The 18,446-nt window shown below is 31.6% G+C and overlaps 3 protein-coding genes across 4 annotated transcripts; 1 reads left to right on the top strand and 2 right to left on the bottom strand.

The window, feature by feature from the left end:
* Window positions 1-110: 110 nt before the first annotated feature.
* LOC111003734 (SNF-related serine/threonine-protein kinase) lies at window positions 111-10,442 on the bottom strand. Of its 2 annotated transcripts, none has more exons than XM_022274398.2 (10): window positions 10,196-10,442; window positions 9,782-10,003; window positions 9,417-9,622; window positions 9,012-9,347; window positions 8,202-8,492; window positions 7,347-7,464; window positions 6,454-6,609; window positions 5,727-6,042; window positions 4,817-4,989; window positions 111-4,621 (listed from the first exon to the last, which is right to left on the bottom strand). In XM_022274398.2, exons 2-10 carry the CDS (start codon window positions 9,989-9,991, stop codon window positions 4,493-4,495), a joined length of 1,935 nt encoding a protein of 644 aa, XP_022130090.2. In that variant the 5' UTR covers window positions 9,992-10,003; window positions 10,196-10,442; the 3' UTR covers window positions 111-4,492. The 2 variants fall into 2 exon arrangements, with proteins under 2 accessions (XP_022130090.2, XP_045486700.1); XM_045630744.1 differs by having other exon boundaries at window positions 4,817-4,986.
* A 1,193-nt stretch (window positions 10,443-11,635) lies between these two features.
* LOC111003759 (ATP-dependent RNA helicase dhh1) lies at window positions 11,636-14,153 on the top strand. Its single transcript, XM_022274437.2, has 3 exons — window positions 11,636-11,987; window positions 12,058-12,228; window positions 12,328-14,153. The coding sequence occupies exons 1-3, from the start codon at window positions 11,807-11,809 to the stop codon at window positions 14,085-14,087; spliced, it is 2,112 nt and encodes a 703-aa protein (XP_022130129.2). The 5' UTR covers window positions 11,636-11,806; the 3' UTR covers window positions 14,088-14,153.
* A 121-nt stretch (window positions 14,154-14,274) lies between these two features.
* Window positions 14,275-18,336, bottom strand: LOC111003728 (protein disulfide-isomerase TMX3). Its single transcript, XM_022274392.2, has 8 exons — window positions 18,055-18,336; window positions 17,732-17,981; window positions 17,480-17,663; window positions 17,258-17,402; window positions 16,549-16,771; window positions 16,221-16,437; window positions 15,187-15,382; window positions 14,275-14,934 (listed from the first exon to the last, which is right to left on the bottom strand). Exons 1-8 carry the CDS (start codon window positions 18,089-18,091, stop codon window positions 14,912-14,914), a joined length of 1,275 nt encoding a protein of 424 aa, XP_022130084.1. The 5' UTR covers window positions 18,092-18,336; the 3' UTR covers window positions 14,275-14,911.
* Between the last annotated feature and the right edge of the window lie 110 nt (window positions 18,337-18,446).

Raw genomic sequence — 18,446 nt, 5'->3', positions numbered from 1 at the left:
AACAAATTTTTAAATTTGTACCGTTTTTAAAATGGGATTTCATTATTTCTAAAAAAATTCCCTCCACTAAAGTTGTGTTCAGGAATCTTTCCTGAAGCAATAAAAATACATTTAGTATTGAACATAATATTTATTTGCTTAATACACCATACAAAAACAAATTTATAATTGTAACTAAATAGTACAAAATTTAATAGGATATTAAATTTACATACAGAATTGCATAAGTTTATACTAAATATCGACACTTATCAATAGTGTACTATAGTATTTAAGTAGATCTAGGACTACGTAGGAGTATTGAGAAGGCGTACAGTTGCAGCGTAACCATAAATCTGTTAACTTGTCATTACATCGTTAAACCCTCAGTTTAAGACTTAGTTCTATAATCCAAACAGTAAGACAGTTACAAAATAAATGCTTTCAAAGTTTTTTCATGTACTTTTGATAGGTTTTCGGATTTTTATTAATGTATAGATACATTCGCCTTGATGTAAAAATAATCTACAGTTAAATCAGTCAGCTTTATTTATTTAGAAATATGCAAAACAAAAGCAACGTTCGACCATATTCATCAATACGTATCAAGTAATTACATCTTATAGGCACATTCAGGTACAATGTTAGCATAAGTATGCTTATTATTGCTTTAATGTTCTATGCAGATGCAAAAAGCAAAAAAACACCCCAATTACAACGTTGCGCAGCGTTTTAGGTGTTTTATTTAAATACAGAAATATATAAAAATGTCTCACGAACTACATATTTATAGAATGCAATTCTATGTATGTGAGAATGTCAAATTACGATAGGATGGCGTTACATATACAATAAATCGATACTACGTACGAAGATATTTTGATTTAAACTAAGTTGCTTACACAATAACCCTATTGCTGAGATATTTCCCCACATATCTAACATTAATTTTTAATAGAAAAGTAAATACTATGTTATACATGTGCTTTTATGTAAACGATAGAACCATACATTTAATCTATATATTTGATAAAAAGATGAAACAATTTCGTAGAAAAAAAAATACATTGGCACATAATGTAGGTAATATTATTTTCCATACACTATTTATTCTTTGGTCTTATTATTACTGACGACAGAGAAACATCGCACCTTAAAATAAAATATCAATCCAGACCGAACGAAAACACACACTGACAAAATAAAGCTTAACCATATAAAATTTAAAATAGACTATTTATTTACAACAATTTAAAAATATGTACATAAATATTTAAATACAACGTTTAACATTAATAATGCTATTCTACAAAATTAACAAACGGGTCGGGATACTTCATACACAGTACAAGGACGAAAATTGTATAATAACTATTAAACTACCGTTAAAACGATTAAATAATCTGAGAAATGCGTAAAAATGTGAGTTCCGTTAGACAAATTTGTTGTCCTTTTAGTGCTGCACAAAATAGCAAAAAAACTTACGACCAAAACTAAAATATATAGGTATTAATATCGATAATTTGTTCAAAAACAAAAATTAAAAATATCTTGCGTCTGTACTCCAGAACACAGACGAGATTATATATTGAGATACGGTTTGAATTAGGGGATATACTTCTAGCTCAATGAGCTTTGGTTAGTCTTTCTAGTATACACTGTATATTTTTTTGTACGAACTGATTATTTTATTACCGCTTGGCGAGAGGAGCTAACACAAAAATCTTGGTTATTTTAACAATAATTCATAGATCAAAATAAACGCAATTTTCAAAACACCCTGTGGACCTAGTATGGTTTTTTATTTATTGCATTAAAAAATCTCATCGGAACTGCGATTATAAATATTTATCGTAAATTCAAAAGGCCTTAAATAAGTTACACGTCTATATAAATTAATAATTTCCTTTTAAGCTCAATGTACATAACAAAATACGAAACTTGTCTTTGACCAAAGACAATTATCTGATAATTTACATAGCTGTGTATGTATACTATGATGTGACAATAATGGCCCCGTTAAATAAATTATAAAAAGTTTTGTAATTGAATTCGGAACCAGCGCGAATGCCGCACAGACTATAAATGTTTCTAAAATGTAAGCTACGTGTAGAGTAATTAAAAATTTAGTATTTCAAACTCGCAAGTCTGCTAACAGTCTTTCGGATTCTGTCTCTTTCGTTCACGAAGAGATAAGTATGCTCTTTTCAGTTCCTATTTGTGTAATAGATGGTACAACGATGGCACGCTACATAAGAATTCATATTGCTAAATTATTATGTAAAAATACAAACGCGTAATATCGGATTAAACCTTTTAAATAGAAATAAGAGAACGTGTTTAAGGGTTAATTCATTTCTGATACCACTTAAACTACCTAATAGCACACATCTACTCCTACCAATATACAAACATCTTAGTTATTAAAAATTAAATACTTTATTCGTGACTTCTCTCAATACACAAACAGTTATGGGTGACTATAGTTTCTCCAATAATGTACTGGGCGACTCTATGCTTGCCGAGACAATAAAACCTGCAGTCCGTCGAAATTACGTTCGTTGTTTCGCTTCTCGACTCGTCGATGTTTTCGAGTCGGGTGGAAGTTCGTAACTCTTATGGTAGGTTTACACGCTTGCCAAGCCTTGGCAAACTGCAAACTGTGCCAAGCCTCCACAAATCTCGTTTGGCGTTTGGATGGCGTTTACACGCTTGTGAATGCGTCAGTCTGCAATATACATCCAAGCATGGCGGACACCGAATTTGTGACGGCTATTACATTTGGTTTAACGTACTTTTAAACATCATCAAAACATAATATGATATGATGATCTTTTTTTACATCGGATTCCAGATGCATGGTTCCATTTGGTAATGTTCCAGAAACGAAAGACTCTCCTGATTAAAATAAAAATAAAATTTGATCCATTGTGATCTATGTAAAATACATAGATCACAATGGCTTCTAAACGCGGACCAACATGTAAATGCATCGCAAGCGCTTGCCGCAAACGCCTATGATCTCCGTTAAAAAACCGACACTCGACTGGATCGGAAGCAAGCCGGCACAAGCCCACACAAGCCAAGTGAAGCCAAGACAAACGCTCTGTTTACATGCTTGCGATTGTCGATGCTTGCCAAGGCTTGGCAAGCGTGTAAACCTACCATTAGTAGAAACTTCGAGTCAAATACGGTCCGTGTACCTACAGCCCGTATGTAACCGAATCTATTTTGAAACGGTGGTGTATTGAGGGAAAACCTGACAAATTATCGATGGGGCATAGCGAATTTAATGTATCTACACTAATTTCCTACTTCAATCACCTGTGGTGATAAAAAAATCTATTACATTTAACATTAATATAACTTTAACTACACGAATAAACGTTATTATGAAATTTACGTATATTACGAATATATTATGTCTTTAAACAATAAAAATTTATAGAAAAATCCCGAAATTATATTGTGCATTAACAAATTTTCTTTATCATGTCGGTCTATATCTAAATTGCGTACATTAAACAATTCAACATCCTAATAACAATACAATTTCTCACAAGTAGTTTTATTGAAACGAAAGAGATAGTTTTAAGTTTACAATACTAAGTAGATAGCGGGAGTTCTATGATAAGAAGCATAGCACTTACAAAATGTTACCAAAGATAGTTTCTCGCTAGGTGAATGTAATTCTTATCTTAATAAAGTATCTTTGAACCGAAGTAACAAAATATTGTTAACAATTATTTTGTAAACCAGAGATTCTATTAGAAATGAAATTTGGCGCCAAGTGTGATTCCCTTACGTCATTCTGTCAATTCTGGTCATAGAGAATCTTACCTTTAGACTTAATACGATCGACGTAATGCTAAACAAAAAATCACAAATTTTTAACTTTCATAGCTGAACATCAAATAAAAGTAGGGACACAACATCAATACAATTTAGTCAATAATTTGCGTGGCGTGTGTTGGGTATTTGGAAAAATATAAATGTTGAAAGACTCAGTGATTTAATATGATTGATTAACAATGAATAAATGGAACTAAGAACATTTTGAATATGGAACCTTAAATGAACGGTGGGTTTGTGTATGATATACAAATAAATAATAAACGCGAATGAATCAATGATAAGATTTTTGATGATGACAGATGATTTGTGTGTGTTTAAGTGTGTTAGAAAATTAACTACCAATGGTAATATATAGAGTCGAGAATTATCGCTATAGCTAGGGATCATTTGAAAGTGAACGGGGGTCAAGTCAGTGGGTGTATTGCTTAGATTTCAACAGGAAAATATTTCCATGATAACTTTCAGTAATTGGATACGTTATAGTATGTCAAATTCGATTTATTTTTGACATACGCAAGTCATAGTTATCGATAAATCTCGACTCTGAATCAAACCAAAAAAGTGTGAACGTTTCTAGAGTTGTCTATGGTTGCTCTACAACTCAACATTTAAGTATGTGTAGAATAGTATGGAGTGGTGTGTGTAATATGAATACTTGTTAGCAGAGGGCATGGAGACGTCTAGCGGACGGGGAAGGCCTTGCTGCTGCAAGAAGTCTAAGAAAGGGCCTTCCACAGAGTGCTACCAATCCCACACCGCCCCATCTCGCCCCGCTGGCTTCCTCCACCTATTTATAATTGGATAGTTACGGACTTGGTGTAAAATTATATCTTTCAAACTTTTGGCTTCCAGCAAGAGTACTGATGTTTATTGATTCCTAACGAACAAGACTTCTTGACCGAAACATTTAATAACAAATGTACCAGGTTCATTGTTACTCATACAATTTGTATTACAATCAACTTTCTTTATAATATATTACCTCAGCTATCCGATTAAGAGATCTCGACTCCCGTAGGCGACTTTCCTTCCTCGCGGCTCGTCGCCGTCTGCCGGCCGAGTTGCCTCCCCCCCGCGCATCACCCCCACCACCGCTGCCGCCACTTCCACCCCCGCCGCTAGTCGACCCGCTACGTTCTACGCTGCTGCCGCCTGCTAAATAAGTATAAGGAATTTAATTCCGACGAGTAATTAGTAATTAGTATTGATGTAGTTTTAGAAAAGTTTGTAACGATAAAATCTACTTGGTGGTCTACTACCTATTTGTGTAGAACTGTAGATATTGCGTCATGAATCGTCGTAACATATTATGTTGTACAATCATTGGGGTGCTCCAAATAATAGAGGATTTTATTTTTACTCTATATTAATCTCTCGCGTACAACAAAAGAATACATATACGCGAAATAATGTAAATCCCTATGTAACGGATTGCAAAGCAACAGTTTAAGAGAGTGCCTTCGTCTGGCTACTACTTAAAGGGGCGTAACTACAACGATTGAGGAAATCGCTATGCTTATTAAACAAGAAAAGCTGAGTGAGCGAATTCTACAGCCTTGGTTCGTACATATGTGGTTAGTAAATGTATCTAAAATCCCACCTACCTACCTCTATCCTACCAAGAATTTTGTAAAGAATTGTAATCACACGGCTGGATTTTTATGTTGGAAATAAATATAGCACTGTACTGTACTGTAATACACAGGGTTAATGTAATTTTGTAATGGTAAAATAATTTATAGATTCGGTCAAGCCGTTTTAGCGTTTCGTAATGTTGGTAAGTACCAACATACAAAAACGTTGTCATCAGACATCAAAAGAAAAAAGATCAAACAAATACACGGGAGAGTTGAAAGCACTAGTTACTCCAATATGGAGAAAATATTACTTACTAGCATGTGCGCTATGCGTCCTTGCCGGCCGCGCCCCTGTCTCCTGACTATCACTAGAGTCGTCATGGGAGTCCCGTCGCGGGCGCTCCACCAAAGGTTCTACGTGCTCCGGGGCCCTCTTCTTCTTCTCCGAGTCCTCGTCAGAGAGGTCTGACGATGAACAGGAGCCTGTTCGAGGTCGTCTTCGGCGACATTCAATGCGTTGCCTTCTTGCGGGAGGAGGTGCCGGCGGAGCCCTGGCGGCACTTTCCACCACTGACACCGTATCTTGTGCTATACTCAGACGAGCGGTTTTTACACCGTCGTCTAGATTCACCTAAAAGTAGGTAACGTTGTATGACCATGTCCACAAAATGGCCAATTTCTTCTACTTTGGCCTATCAATAAATATTCGGCGATTTAAGTTATAAACAGCTAAACAACAGGAAGGAATAATTTAATAGGAAGTGACGACAGAAGAATTTCAAAATATTAAACTTCAATTCACCGTTCAATTATATTAATGCAATTGAATTATAATCAATTAGGTATAAATGTATGAAAAGTGACTTTTAAATAAATATTTATTACAGAAATACATACATTTACATGCCAATACGGTATTAACAGCAATTTATCGATAAAATATGTAATAATTTTTTTTTTTTAAATTTTTATTGTAATACGCTTTTGTATAAATTGTTATAAAGCTTATTAGATTTACGAAATAGATTATAATCATTAATACCTTAGTAAGATTATCAGCTAGCTGCGCAGGTCTAGCTAACTGTAGGCGTCCTTCAGAGCGAGATCCGCGCCGTGAGTCATGCGCACGCGCCGGTCCGCATACCGATGACTCTTCATCGTCTTCCTCTTCGCGGACTATACTGCACTTGCGCGACCTCTGTTAAACCATATATTATTAAAATACATCTGTAAACGTATTTAGGTGAAAAAAAAAAACAATTTTATTTTTTCTTAAATCTGTGCTATACTTAATGCGGTAGTTCTAGAACCTACTTATTTTTTCTTCTTGTCAGATATACGGCACAAATGAAGGAGAGACAGATCAATAGGATCGGAGCATGAAAATTGAAGCTAATAATATTCCCAATTGTAATATATATATATATATATATATCCATATATAACAAAAAATTGATGAAGAAACAAATTATCAGTAAGTTCATGTTGTATTGAAAAAATGACAAAAAATAATATTTGCCACTTTTCCAATTGGTACAGCTTTTGTGTGTATAAACTTTAAGATCATCACCGGTTTTATAATAAAACAAAGATGAAACACAACCGTATATACCAAACCGTGTAAACAAAATCAATCAAAGCAATTTAAAAAAAAATGTTATTTAAACCCTTTACGTACATTTTGGTGTCAGTTTTAAATTTCGGTAAAAATTAATTTGTTATATGTACTTCAATACAACACTGATAAATATAATTTCTTTTGTATGATTGACGATTTTCTTGTCAACTTTAGTAAATAAATTGCCGCAAACTGAATTGTATGAATTTATATAACTCGAAATTGATAAAATCTCATGACGAAAATTAAACTATCTGAAGTATGAAATCTACGCAGCTGAATGAATGAATGAATGAATGAAATGGGCTAATACGAACCGGTGGTGCATCCTGTGGCGTCCGCGGCGCAGAAGGCACTTGGGGTGGGGCGAGTAAGCCACGCCCACGAGACACGCTCAGTGCTTCGGGTCGTCGGGCATTTTGCCTCGCTTCTTGCCTACAACGGATTTTTTAAAAAAAAAACTAATTAAATAAGTTTCGTATTGGACAGTAAACTTGAACAATCCGATAAATTATGAATTAATATTTATTAAACAAAACTTTTTTAGGTCTGAGCTTCAGATTTTGGGCTTCATGATAATTTTTCAATCTACTAGGCATCAGCCAAACAGCCTCCTGAGCCCGATAGACGACTTTATGTTTCTAAGGTGAGCCGCCGGGATCGAACCTACGACCTCAAGGATTAGAAACTCACTCCACTCTTATATACATAAATATTTTTTAAATAAACTAGGTGTTTCCCAAAAACATTATTTGCTTTAATTAGTGGCATTAAACTTTCGTTCGAACAGTGAAGGATAACATCGTGAGGAAACCAGTCTTAAGACTCTAAAAGTCGACAGTGACAGGAGGCTGATCAGCTACTTGCCTATTAGATTAAGAGAAGATCATGAAACAGATACATAAATCTGTTGTTGGGCATAGGTTGTAGCGCCACTGATTTATTTAATTAGTGGCAACAGGCTTTTTATATATCTATAAAGAAAAACACGTTTTTAATGGATTGAAGTTATGTGTTATTGTAAACTTATAATTTAACTTCAATCCGTTAAAAAGTGTTTTTCTTTTGTAAAAGTTATGTTAATAAAAGACTAATACTAATTTTATATATAGTTAAATATAATGCAGTACATAGTTATTAAAACCAACAGTTTTTAATTATCACATAATTACCTTTTCGATCTTAGTTGTCTCTCAGCAAGCAGGTAATATGTAGCAGTTATGTGATTGTATTCATTTTTTTCTAATTCCTCTGTAATTCTTTCCTTTGATGCTATATCTCCATCTACCATTATCTGAATGATGGATTGACGATCTTCTTCAGTCAAATCCTGTTTTGTAACTAAAGGAGCATCAAAGTCTTCTACTGTCACTCCTTCCCCAGCGGTTACCCAGGGATCAGTGGCAATTTCTGATAAGGTAGCTCGTTTTTCTGGCTCTCTCACTAACATTCTTCCTATTAACCTAAAATAAAGAAAATCTCTTATTTAGCTTCAGCTTCAATTTAAAATTTGCTTACTTATTTTTTATTATTAAACAGGGGGCAAACGGGCAGGAGGCTCACCTGATGTTAAGTGATACCGCCGCCCATGGACACTCTCAATGCAAGGCTCGCGAGTGTGTTGCCGGCCTTTTAAGAATTGGTACGCATGAAGTTGATTCTATTAAGTCACTTATTTTATTAAAACTTCATAGTTTTATCAATTTAAGTTACTTTCATAATGAGTTAAAAATAAATGTTGTTTTACTGGGAATCAAGTCAGGACTACCATCCATCATGTACATGCAGAGTTATTCAATACTCCAACAGGGCACAACTTCAATACACAATAATACATTAAATATAAAAGTATAGTAAAGCGAGTGGAGGCATATTTTTGTATCCCATTATTATTTTTTATTTACTGGCAAGGTAGCAACAAGTCCTACAGCAATACAAAAGTGTTATGCCTAATTAGACATTATCTTAAAGCATTAAATTACCTTTTACATGAGTTTGAGATATTTGGTGGTATAGTATATTTACAGTCCATTATCATAGTCAAAGTTTCACTATCATTAGCTTCTTGGAATGGTGCTTGACCACATACCAACATGTAAAGAATAACACCAAGTGACCACACATCTACTGCAGGTGCATCATAAGAATCTCCAAGCAGTATTTCTGGTGCTGAATAAGCTAAAGAACCACAGGATGTTTCTAGTTTTTGTCCTGGACAAAACTTATTACTAAAACCAAAATCAGTCAATTTCACTACACCTAACTTCTCAAAAAACACTACATTCTCAGGCTTCAAATCCCGATGCACAACATGTAATCTGAAAATAATATCATAATTAATATACAATTACAAAACAAAAATTTAAGTTAACAGTTTTATGTCTTACCTATGGCAATATGAGATTGCACGAACAATTTGGCGAAAGTAGTCACGAGCAAGAGATTCTGATAAACCAGTTTCATGCCTCATGATATAGTCATATAAATCTCCTCCATCACCTAGCTCTAATATCAAATAGAGCTTGGTTTGTGTATCTATTACTTCATATAGCCTCACAACATTTGGATGCTGTACTAATTTCATACATCGAACCTGTAATTCAAGGTTTATTTAGCATCTAAGAATCAAATAAATTTTTATGGACCAAAATTCAGCACCTATTACATATATATGATTCAACTCAAGTTACACTATTTATATGACTTAACAACACATAATAAACACCATGATCATAATAATGTGATAGCTCACCTCCTGAAATAAATGTGATTTTGAAACTTCATCCAACTTGCTTTTATCTATAACTTTTACAGCCACTTTCTCCCCAGTAAATACGTGTCTGGCTAACTTCACCACTGCAAAATGACCAGATCCTAAAGTATCCAGTAAGTCATATAATCCAGCGATTTTTGCATCGTAAGAACCAACTCCACCACCAACAATACCTCCAGTGTTATTCATATTTAGTTGTTTCTGCAATACAGAAAATGCTAATATAAGATAAATTATTTAGTAACATCTTTTTGTTTACAAAAATATAATAACACTCATGAATAATTATGCCTCTTTCGAATAAGGTTGGTTGAAATGATAAAATAAAAATTGTTTAACGCAGTGTTTAATAATTTCAAATAAGTATTACAAGTATGACTATTGACTACTTACGTGGATAAATATATATTTTAAAAACTATTCATAGATCATTTACATTAAAATAAACGCAGAGCTTGTTTGCAAACTGTAAACGTAGTTTCAATTTAACACCACAGTGAGTAATAAATGCATAACGAAAATTATATATCATTGCATTTGTTTCAAATTTTTACTAGCTGAACTCCGAATGCAAAAAGATAACTTAAAACTATATTTGGATAGCAAACTATTTCGCCATTTCTTATTTCTCAAAATGAAAATTAAAAACACAGATAATTTATAAACTGTTTACTCTAGTCAGAAATCACAACTCACAAATTTATATAACTTAATATTCTGTGTAATAACATCTATAAATTCTATAGAAAAAAATCATAGACAAAACCTATTAATAATTATTACTAAACGAGTAATTAAATAAAAAAAACCACATTATAATTTAGAGTTTTTTGTAATGGTGTGCACGCGCGTTGTAAAACTGTACTATCATCATTTTTCTCTGACAAACTAAAAGAAGTATAACTTCAAAAACAATAAAATACTTATTAATTGATATTTTATGTTCAGTGTTTTTACCAATTAAATAGAAAGTCATGATATTGATTGATAACACATGGAAGCTTATTAATTGATGTGTTTAGTCCCATTATATGGAACAAGGAAAATAAAACATATTATGACAATTGAAAATATTTAATATAGCGTAGCCTTTATTCAGTACAATTCGTATAATTCGATGAATTCAAAGCAAAAATAGTTTAAGACCATTTGGCTAAAAAGTACAAATATTCTTTCTTTTTATTTAATGTTTCCTTATAAAATCCTCGGTTTGTGATTTGTTTACTTATTTTTGAGAAATATTTTGAAACAACACAATACACCAAGACCATTTTCCATATTAGAGAGGTGAGGAAAGAAAGTGTAACATTTTTTTTAATGTGCCTAATCTAATTTTACTGATAAAGGGCTAAAATAAGCAAAGTAATATGTGGTCATTATTTTCCACTATGAAAAGAGAAAGAAATTTATTATTTACTTTTCAATATAAGTTTTTCTACTTAACTTGAAAAACTTTCAATTTTTTTCAAAAAGGCTTTAGTGAAAAACCTAGGTTGTTAATTGATCTGCTAATTAAGCTAGTTGGATGCGACGTAAATATGATGTGCAATATTATATTGACTATTTATAATGATTATTACAATATTTAAAAGCTGTATTTTTGTCTGGAAGAAGAGAAAAAATAATATCTGTTATGTTATGATGCAAATGAAATATTATTATTCTCTATCTATTTATTTGAATTGTACCTTACGATTATATTAAATTTATGAGATCGAGATAGTTTATTTTACTACTAGTCTATGGTAGGCCGGAGCTCGGCAAAACCAGGAGGCGGGAACCGGCATCCGGTACTAGTAATCTGTGCCCACCGGAGTCCGTAACTCCGGAACGAACATCTTCAGTGTCTATCTAAACATTTTCACTATTAATATTTTTATTTTAAGTTCGCAACTTTTCGTTATTCGTTTAAGCTTAAAGTTTAGGAATTTTACACAATAAATAGTTTCAAACTGGCTAATATCTATTAAATTCAAAATCATTTAATTATTTTAAATATTTACGATGGTGTTGGCTCACAATGTTCAAAGTGTTAAGAGAACTGATGATATTAAAATAAATACCGAAGCAACATTTGAATCATTAATGCTCTCCAAAAATTTATTAGATGGTTTAACAAGTGCTGGATTTTACAAACCTTCCCCTATACAACTTTTGGGCATTCCATTAGGAAAATTGGGTTTAGGTAGGTTTGAATAAATTTTAAATATTTTTTTTCATTTTGAATCTAATAAATATATATTATATTTTTTCAGATCTTATTTTAGAAGCAAAATCAGGAACTGGGAAGACTGTAGTGTTTACCACTATAGCCTTACAAAAACTTAATTTTGACAGAGGATTGCAAATTATCATTGTTACCCCAACTCGAGAAATAGCTGCACAAATATGTGATGTGTTGAAACAAATTGGGTCCTATTGTACTAGTAAGTTAATTTCATATAGATAAGGATATATATTTTTTAGCTTTTAGATAATATTTTGATTTATTATAAACAGGTATAAAATTAACAAATTACTTTTAGGACTAAATGTGGAAATGGTCATAGGAGGTCTGTCATTTAAGGAGGACTTAGAAAAGTTAAAAAATAATGTACATATACTAGTTGGAACACCAGGAAGAATAGTACACTTAATGAAAGAGAAGCATATTGTAACAAATGAGATTAATCTACTAATTTTGGATGAGGCTGATAAATTAATGGAAAATAGTTTTGGAGATGATATACTATATATACACTCTGCTTTGCCAAGAGAAAAGCAAATAATTTTAAGTAGTGCTACATATCCTGACCGTATAGCTAAAGTGGTTAATAAGATAATTAAAAACCCACATCATGTATGTCCTGACAGCAGTAATGTTCTTCTTGGTGTAAGCCATAGAGTTACTTTTGTAAAATATAATAGCAACAGCGTACGCCAAACTGAGCTAAGATTTAATGAGTTAACCAAAATTCTGTCAGAAACAGAGTTTAAACAATGCGTAATATTTTGCAAATATCAAGCAAGAGTATCACAATTGCACAAGCTGCTAACCAAAGCTAAATGGCCTGTAGAGCTTGTGTATGGAAAACAAGAACAAACAACAAGATTGGAAGCTTTGAAAACATTACAGGAATACAAATGTAGGATAATTATATCTACCGATCTATTATCAAGAGGCATTGATTCAAAAAATGTTGATTTAGTTATTAATTTTGAACCACCTGATACATGTGAAACATATTTGCATAGGATTGGACGATCAGGCAGATATGGATCTATTGGCATGGCAATATCAATTTTATGTGAAGGAGAGGAATCAGTTACTTTTTTTAAACTTCTTGCACCAGTAACTCATACAATAGATGTGAAACATTTTTGGAATGGTGAGGCATTAAGCACTAGTAATAGTAGAACATCAAATTGGAATGAAACTTTTGTAGAGAGTGAAATAAGCAATTGCAATCAAAATGAAATACCATCGAGGAAAAGTGATCCTAGTGAAAATTTTTGGACATCTTTAGTAAGTGAAACAGTTACACAGAATATTGAAAGTTTTAATCAACTTTGCAATTCTTATAACACCATTACTGATAATGCTAGATTGGAATCATTTTCAGACTTACTTGATGATTTCATTAAAACTGATGACATTCTACAGGAAGAGTGTGAAGCTACTAAATATAGGCAAATGGACTTTGTAAATTTTAATTATAAAGATGGTTTTGATGCAATTAAAAAATTAAAAGACGAAATATGTGAACCATTTAATGGTATTTCTGAAACCGAGAATGGGGGTAAAGATCAAAACACTTTACAAAATGGAAACCTAGTTAAGTCTAAAACTAATAGCAGTTTAGACATTTGTAACAGATCTTTTTTGGAAAGACAACACAATTATAGTAATCCACAAAGAAATGAACAAGACTTTGAATTAGAGTTGCCGAAAGCATTTCATGAAAGCAAATTCAATGGAAAAACAAAGAAAATTGCTAGAAATAAAAAAGCAAAAGTTCCTGCTAATACTAGGCCTAATCTGGTCTGGTATGAAACTGAATATAGAGATGAAGGATGTATTCCTGCTGAAAAAAATATACCATCTACAAATGAAAAATTAAGAAACAGTAATGAAATTAAGCATAACAGAAAATCTATCAATTCTACAAAGGTAGCTGATAAATCAGCGGCTAATATTAGTAAATATAAATGTAAAGAAGAAGAATATAATAGATGGTTCCTTCAACTGAAATTAAGAATGAATCAAATTGAAACTTTATTGTATATAGAAGAAATGAATAAATAAAAATATTGAATTGTTTTGATTTTTGAAATCAAAGAATTATTAAATAAAACAATGTAATTGAACTTTTATGTCTACTTTATTTTAATGATCCACGACAATTCAAGACTAGAATAAATACTATTAAATATTTATATTAATCACTTAAATGCTTAACCTTTGTCTAAGAAACAAATATTTAAGTATGAATTATAAAAAGTTATATTTCATGTACAAATATGCTAAAAGCATACATAATCCTAGAGATCATAATTCTTAGGTAATGCTAAGTTACTTGTCATAATATTAGGCTTGGCTTCATCAAAAAATCAAGGACAATAATTAAATAAGGTTATTGTCATTTTGTTTGGATGTCTATGGTAATAAATATAATTTATTACGAAGTTTGTATAGAAGGTCACTGGGCCCTTTATGTAAGAAACACACATAAGACTGCAAGGCTGCTGCTATTTAAAACTGAAGGACGAATAACAGAAAGGAGTAAAAAGTATTTATGAAACCGACCAGTCAAGTTTTAACTAATTATTTATAGAATAATTATTTATGTTAAATGTCATGATAATTATTACTCATGTGTACTAGATTGTATATGAGATTTTGTATCATATAGGTTGACGCGACTTTTTGACGACAACTTTTGGCAACCCTGGTAAAAAGCCATCCATTATGTTACATCGTAAGGAATTACGATCACACTTTGATCTCCAGTGATTGTGGTACGTTTAAATAAGACTAGCATGAAAATTCCACCCTTAACCTAGATTCAAGTGACAATATTTAAATTTGCACATAATTATTATTAACTTAAACTTAGTTCGACGCCGGCACTAATCCTTCTTCTCGTGTTGATCTGGAAAAAAAAAGTTTTAATAACAGGTGCCACCTAGTAATATCCACCGTTACTTAATATATTTAACTAAAAGGTTATTTATTAAAAAAATACTTCGCCATTAGCATTACAGATTTAAAAAAAAAATCGATGAAATTACATTAGTAAAATGAAAAAATAAAATAAAAAATTACAGTGCAACAAACAGAAGTTTATGGAGAGTGTACAGTGAATTTTTATATCAATTAAAATCTTGATAAATATGAAACATACCAGGATATTCTTCCTCATCAGCATCCAAAATGTCCGCACAGCATATAGAATAACAGAGTAGTGAGAGAAAGCCAAGAGGAAGGCCGAATACCAATGCGGTTAAAATGGGATTTCCACGCCACATACTGCTTACCGTAGCCCGGGCTTCGTAAAATCCTCTGTACAGCCGTACAATGAAACTTTTCCCTCCATAGGCCTATTATATATAAATAATATTATTACGTTTAATTTCAATATACTTTTAAACTCGCAAATTTTTGATTGTTGTTAATCATGCGACACGGCATAGTCAACGAAACCGCATTTCAACCATGTAAAAAATATTTTTAAACGTCCGAAATTCGCAATTCAACTTAGTTTTTTGTTAAAATTTTAATTGGGTTTTTTGTTAGATAAGTCAGGGTCATATTTACTATTATATACATATAACTTTGACGTTAGCCTCAAAAGCCTTGGATTGCATTTCTGTTGATACAATAAAGATGATAATAGAACTTTGTAGAAATATGCCTACAGTAGGTGCAACTTCCTTATTGATGTATGCATCAATTCAGTCAAAAATATATCAATGTGGATTGTCCAAACAGATTAATGGGATATATAAATCTGTAGTGTTTCAGGTAATCTAATTATTACGTATTTGTAATGACATTATAGAGATTAACCATACATGACCTTATAAAGCCTTCTATTGTATGTAACTATAGTAAAAGAGAAGGAAGTAAATATTCTTTCAATGATATTTCTTAGTTTATACATTTTAACCCCCATACCATATATACATGATTAATTGTTGGCCAAGAATTTATGTATCTGTAGAAATAATGCAATCACAGATGGAAAAATCAGTATTATTTTAGTAATAATGTATGAATTATCATATAATAATACTAACACCAATTTGCTTTAATACCATATCATTTTAGGCACACTATTGTTAAATATTTTTCATTTTCAATATCTTAAGAAAAAGTTATAATAGAATCCTAGTAGAAAAACGATTAACAACTAGAACAAGAATTAAGACAACTTACTGGAGCAATTTCATTATGTATTTCATCAAGGAACATTGATACAGCCTCAGGCGTCATTAAAATAGGGTCATCATCTGGCAAATGATGGTGATGGGTTGTTGAATTGAGGACTATTATATGAGGGACTGATAAGTCATACATAACAATTGAGTTGGCCAGATCTGGGGAACCCATCCAACCAAACTGGAATTTATGGTGAAGCTCATGTTTTCTTTTTCTGGAAAATACACATAACCCTATATATAAAATTAACAAAGCACGGTTACCTACTAGTAATATTATAAAACTAAAGCAATGGTCTTAGTACGAAACCATGTTAAAAAATCACCTTATTATACTTTCTATCATATCTTTGAAATCTTTTTCTGTTTGAGATATTTCATTTAGTTTGTTTTCTGAAACCACTGTAATGACCAAATACTTTTCTATTTCCAGTAGTTCATTGAAATTTGACCTTGTGATTTTAGGGTAGAAACCAAATCTCTCAGAATGCACCCATTTATCCAGAGTTGTATTCAATGTTTCCTTATCTTGTATTAATTCTGGCGTTGCTGTAAAGTTTTAAAAATTGTCAAAGAAACATAACAAACACCAAACCAAACAAACTTAACACACTAAATTTACCAAAGAACAATTTTAGCACACTATTTATGTTCCATCATTGTTTAATATTAATATGTTAATTTATAAAATACATATTTATCCAAAAATTTTATACATATTACACTAAAATTAATACAATAATTAAATAACACTATACTCCAAGGATTTACTTAACCAAGTTAAAGGAAAAGGCTAAGGCTATTAATTCATATAAAAATATGAATGTCTGAGTTTTATTTATATTGTACATTTAAATGTACATTATAAATTGAATGTTAAGAGAGTAACATGAGTATTTTCTTTTGACCAATATAAGGTTGTTTGAATAGCCATTAACAAAATATTGATATTGTGAAGACATAACAAGCACAAAATATAAAGGTAAAATATGAAATATTTTATACATCAATTTCTAAAAACAATAAAAATCTGACCTGCAAAGTAGTATATATCATCATCCTTGTAAACAAAAACACAGGTACTATTTGGTGGTTTTAAGTCTTTTTTAACTATTTCATAACTCATTGAATAAAACCAATTATGTGGTTGATATTTAATAGCTTGAATTGTGTACACCTCCTAAAAAGATGAGTATTTATTATGCAATAAACTATTATAAGGTTTTCTATCAAGTTATCATTCAGTTCAATACTAACCCACAGAGTATCCTGGTGATTTCCAATATAACCAAAAAAGATATCATGTGTATCTTTTAAATTCTCAATACTATCTGCATAGGATACCTTCTGCACTGGAGGTTGGGCCATTCTTAATGCATAGTTAACCATATCTTCTTTGATTCTTTCCCCATTATACACATGTGTTGTTGAGCCGTGAATGCTAACAAACATAGTGTCATAAATAATTAATTCAAAAGTGCAAAGCAAAAACAAAAATATAATACTTACAACATAATTGTTGGGTAAGCTCGAATTTGAAAATGACTAGCAACAGCAGAAAAACGGGTGCAGTCAACTTTAGCCACCTTTATAGGAGTATTAAATAAACCCTGTGCCACATGTGCCCAAACTGGCTCTAATCTGCTGCAGTAGGCACACCAAGGTGCATAGAACTTCACAAACCATATCCCATCCTTACTTATATCAATGAATTTATCACTTAATTCTAAAACTTTCGATGAAAGTGCACTGTTCAGACCTAAAAATATAATATTACACTAATAATTCGACATTCTTGACTTCCGCAGTAAACATAATTTAAAAATGCTTACCAATAAGAAAAAACCAAACAATTCTATTAAAATACATTTTTAATTGTTATTTATAAAATTAAAAGCTAGAAAATGTAATTTAGTGAATTCAGAACATCAATACAAATTATAACTAATGAATAAGTAACTGATCATATTCACTTTTGATTATTTAATTTCAACCCTAGCCAAAGTAAACAATTTCATGCCGACTTAGTTCAATAACTTTTAATTTGTGATAAAAGTCTACGATAAAAATGAATAATTATCTTAGATGACCACTAGACACTTGATGTCATTAGTTGACACTTGACTGTCAATTTTAAACAGACGTTGAAATATGACACCATTGTCATTGATTCTGATTTTAGATGACTGAAAAACGGAAATATATGATGATTATTGACAATGAC

This window comes from Pieris rapae, chromosome 13, assembly GCF_905147795.1.
Source record: "Pieris rapae chromosome 13, ilPieRapa1.1, whole genome shotgun sequence".
NCBI lineage: Eukaryota > Metazoa > Arthropoda > Insecta > Lepidoptera > Pieridae > Pieris > Pieris rapae.
The sequence above is the reverse complement of the archived record's forward strand: the minus strand, read 5'-3'. Positions and strand labels throughout refer to the sequence as shown.

Coding starts and splice junctions, on each gene's coding strand:
- LOC111003734 (XM_022274398.2), bottom strand. CDS start 9,991: ATGAATAACACTGGAGGTATTGTTGGTGGTGGAGTTGGTTCTTACGAT. Junction 6,043..6,453: donor TAGCTGATAATCTTACTAAG/GTATTAATGATT, acceptor ACCTACTTTTAG/GTGAATCTAGACGACGGTGT. Junction 4,622..4,816: donor CTCTTAATCGGATAGCTGAG/GTAATATATTAT, acceptor AATTATAAATAG/GTGGAGGAAGCCAGCGGGGC.
- LOC111003759 (XM_022274437.2), top strand. CDS start 11,807: ATGGTGTTGGCTCACAATGTTCAAAGTGTTAAGAGAACTGATGATATT. Junction 11,988..12,057: donor ATTAGGAAAATTGGGTTTAG/GTAGGTTTGAAT, acceptor ATATTTTTTCAG/ATCTTATTTTAGAAGCAAAA. Junction 12,229..12,327: donor AATTGGGTCCTATTGTACTA/GTAAGTTAATTT, acceptor AATTACTTTTAG/GACTAAATGTGGAAATGGTC.
- LOC111003728 (XM_022274392.2), bottom strand. CDS start 18,091: ATGTATTTTAATAGAATTGTTTGGTTTTTTCTTATTG. Junction 17,982..18,054: donor TGTTTGGTTTTTTCTTATTG/GTAAGCATTTTT, acceptor TTATATTTTTAG/GTCTGAACAGTGCACTTTCA. Junction 17,403..17,479: donor ATCACCAGGATACTCTGTGG/GTTAGTATTGAA, acceptor TCATCTTTTTAG/GAGGTGTACACAATTCAAGC.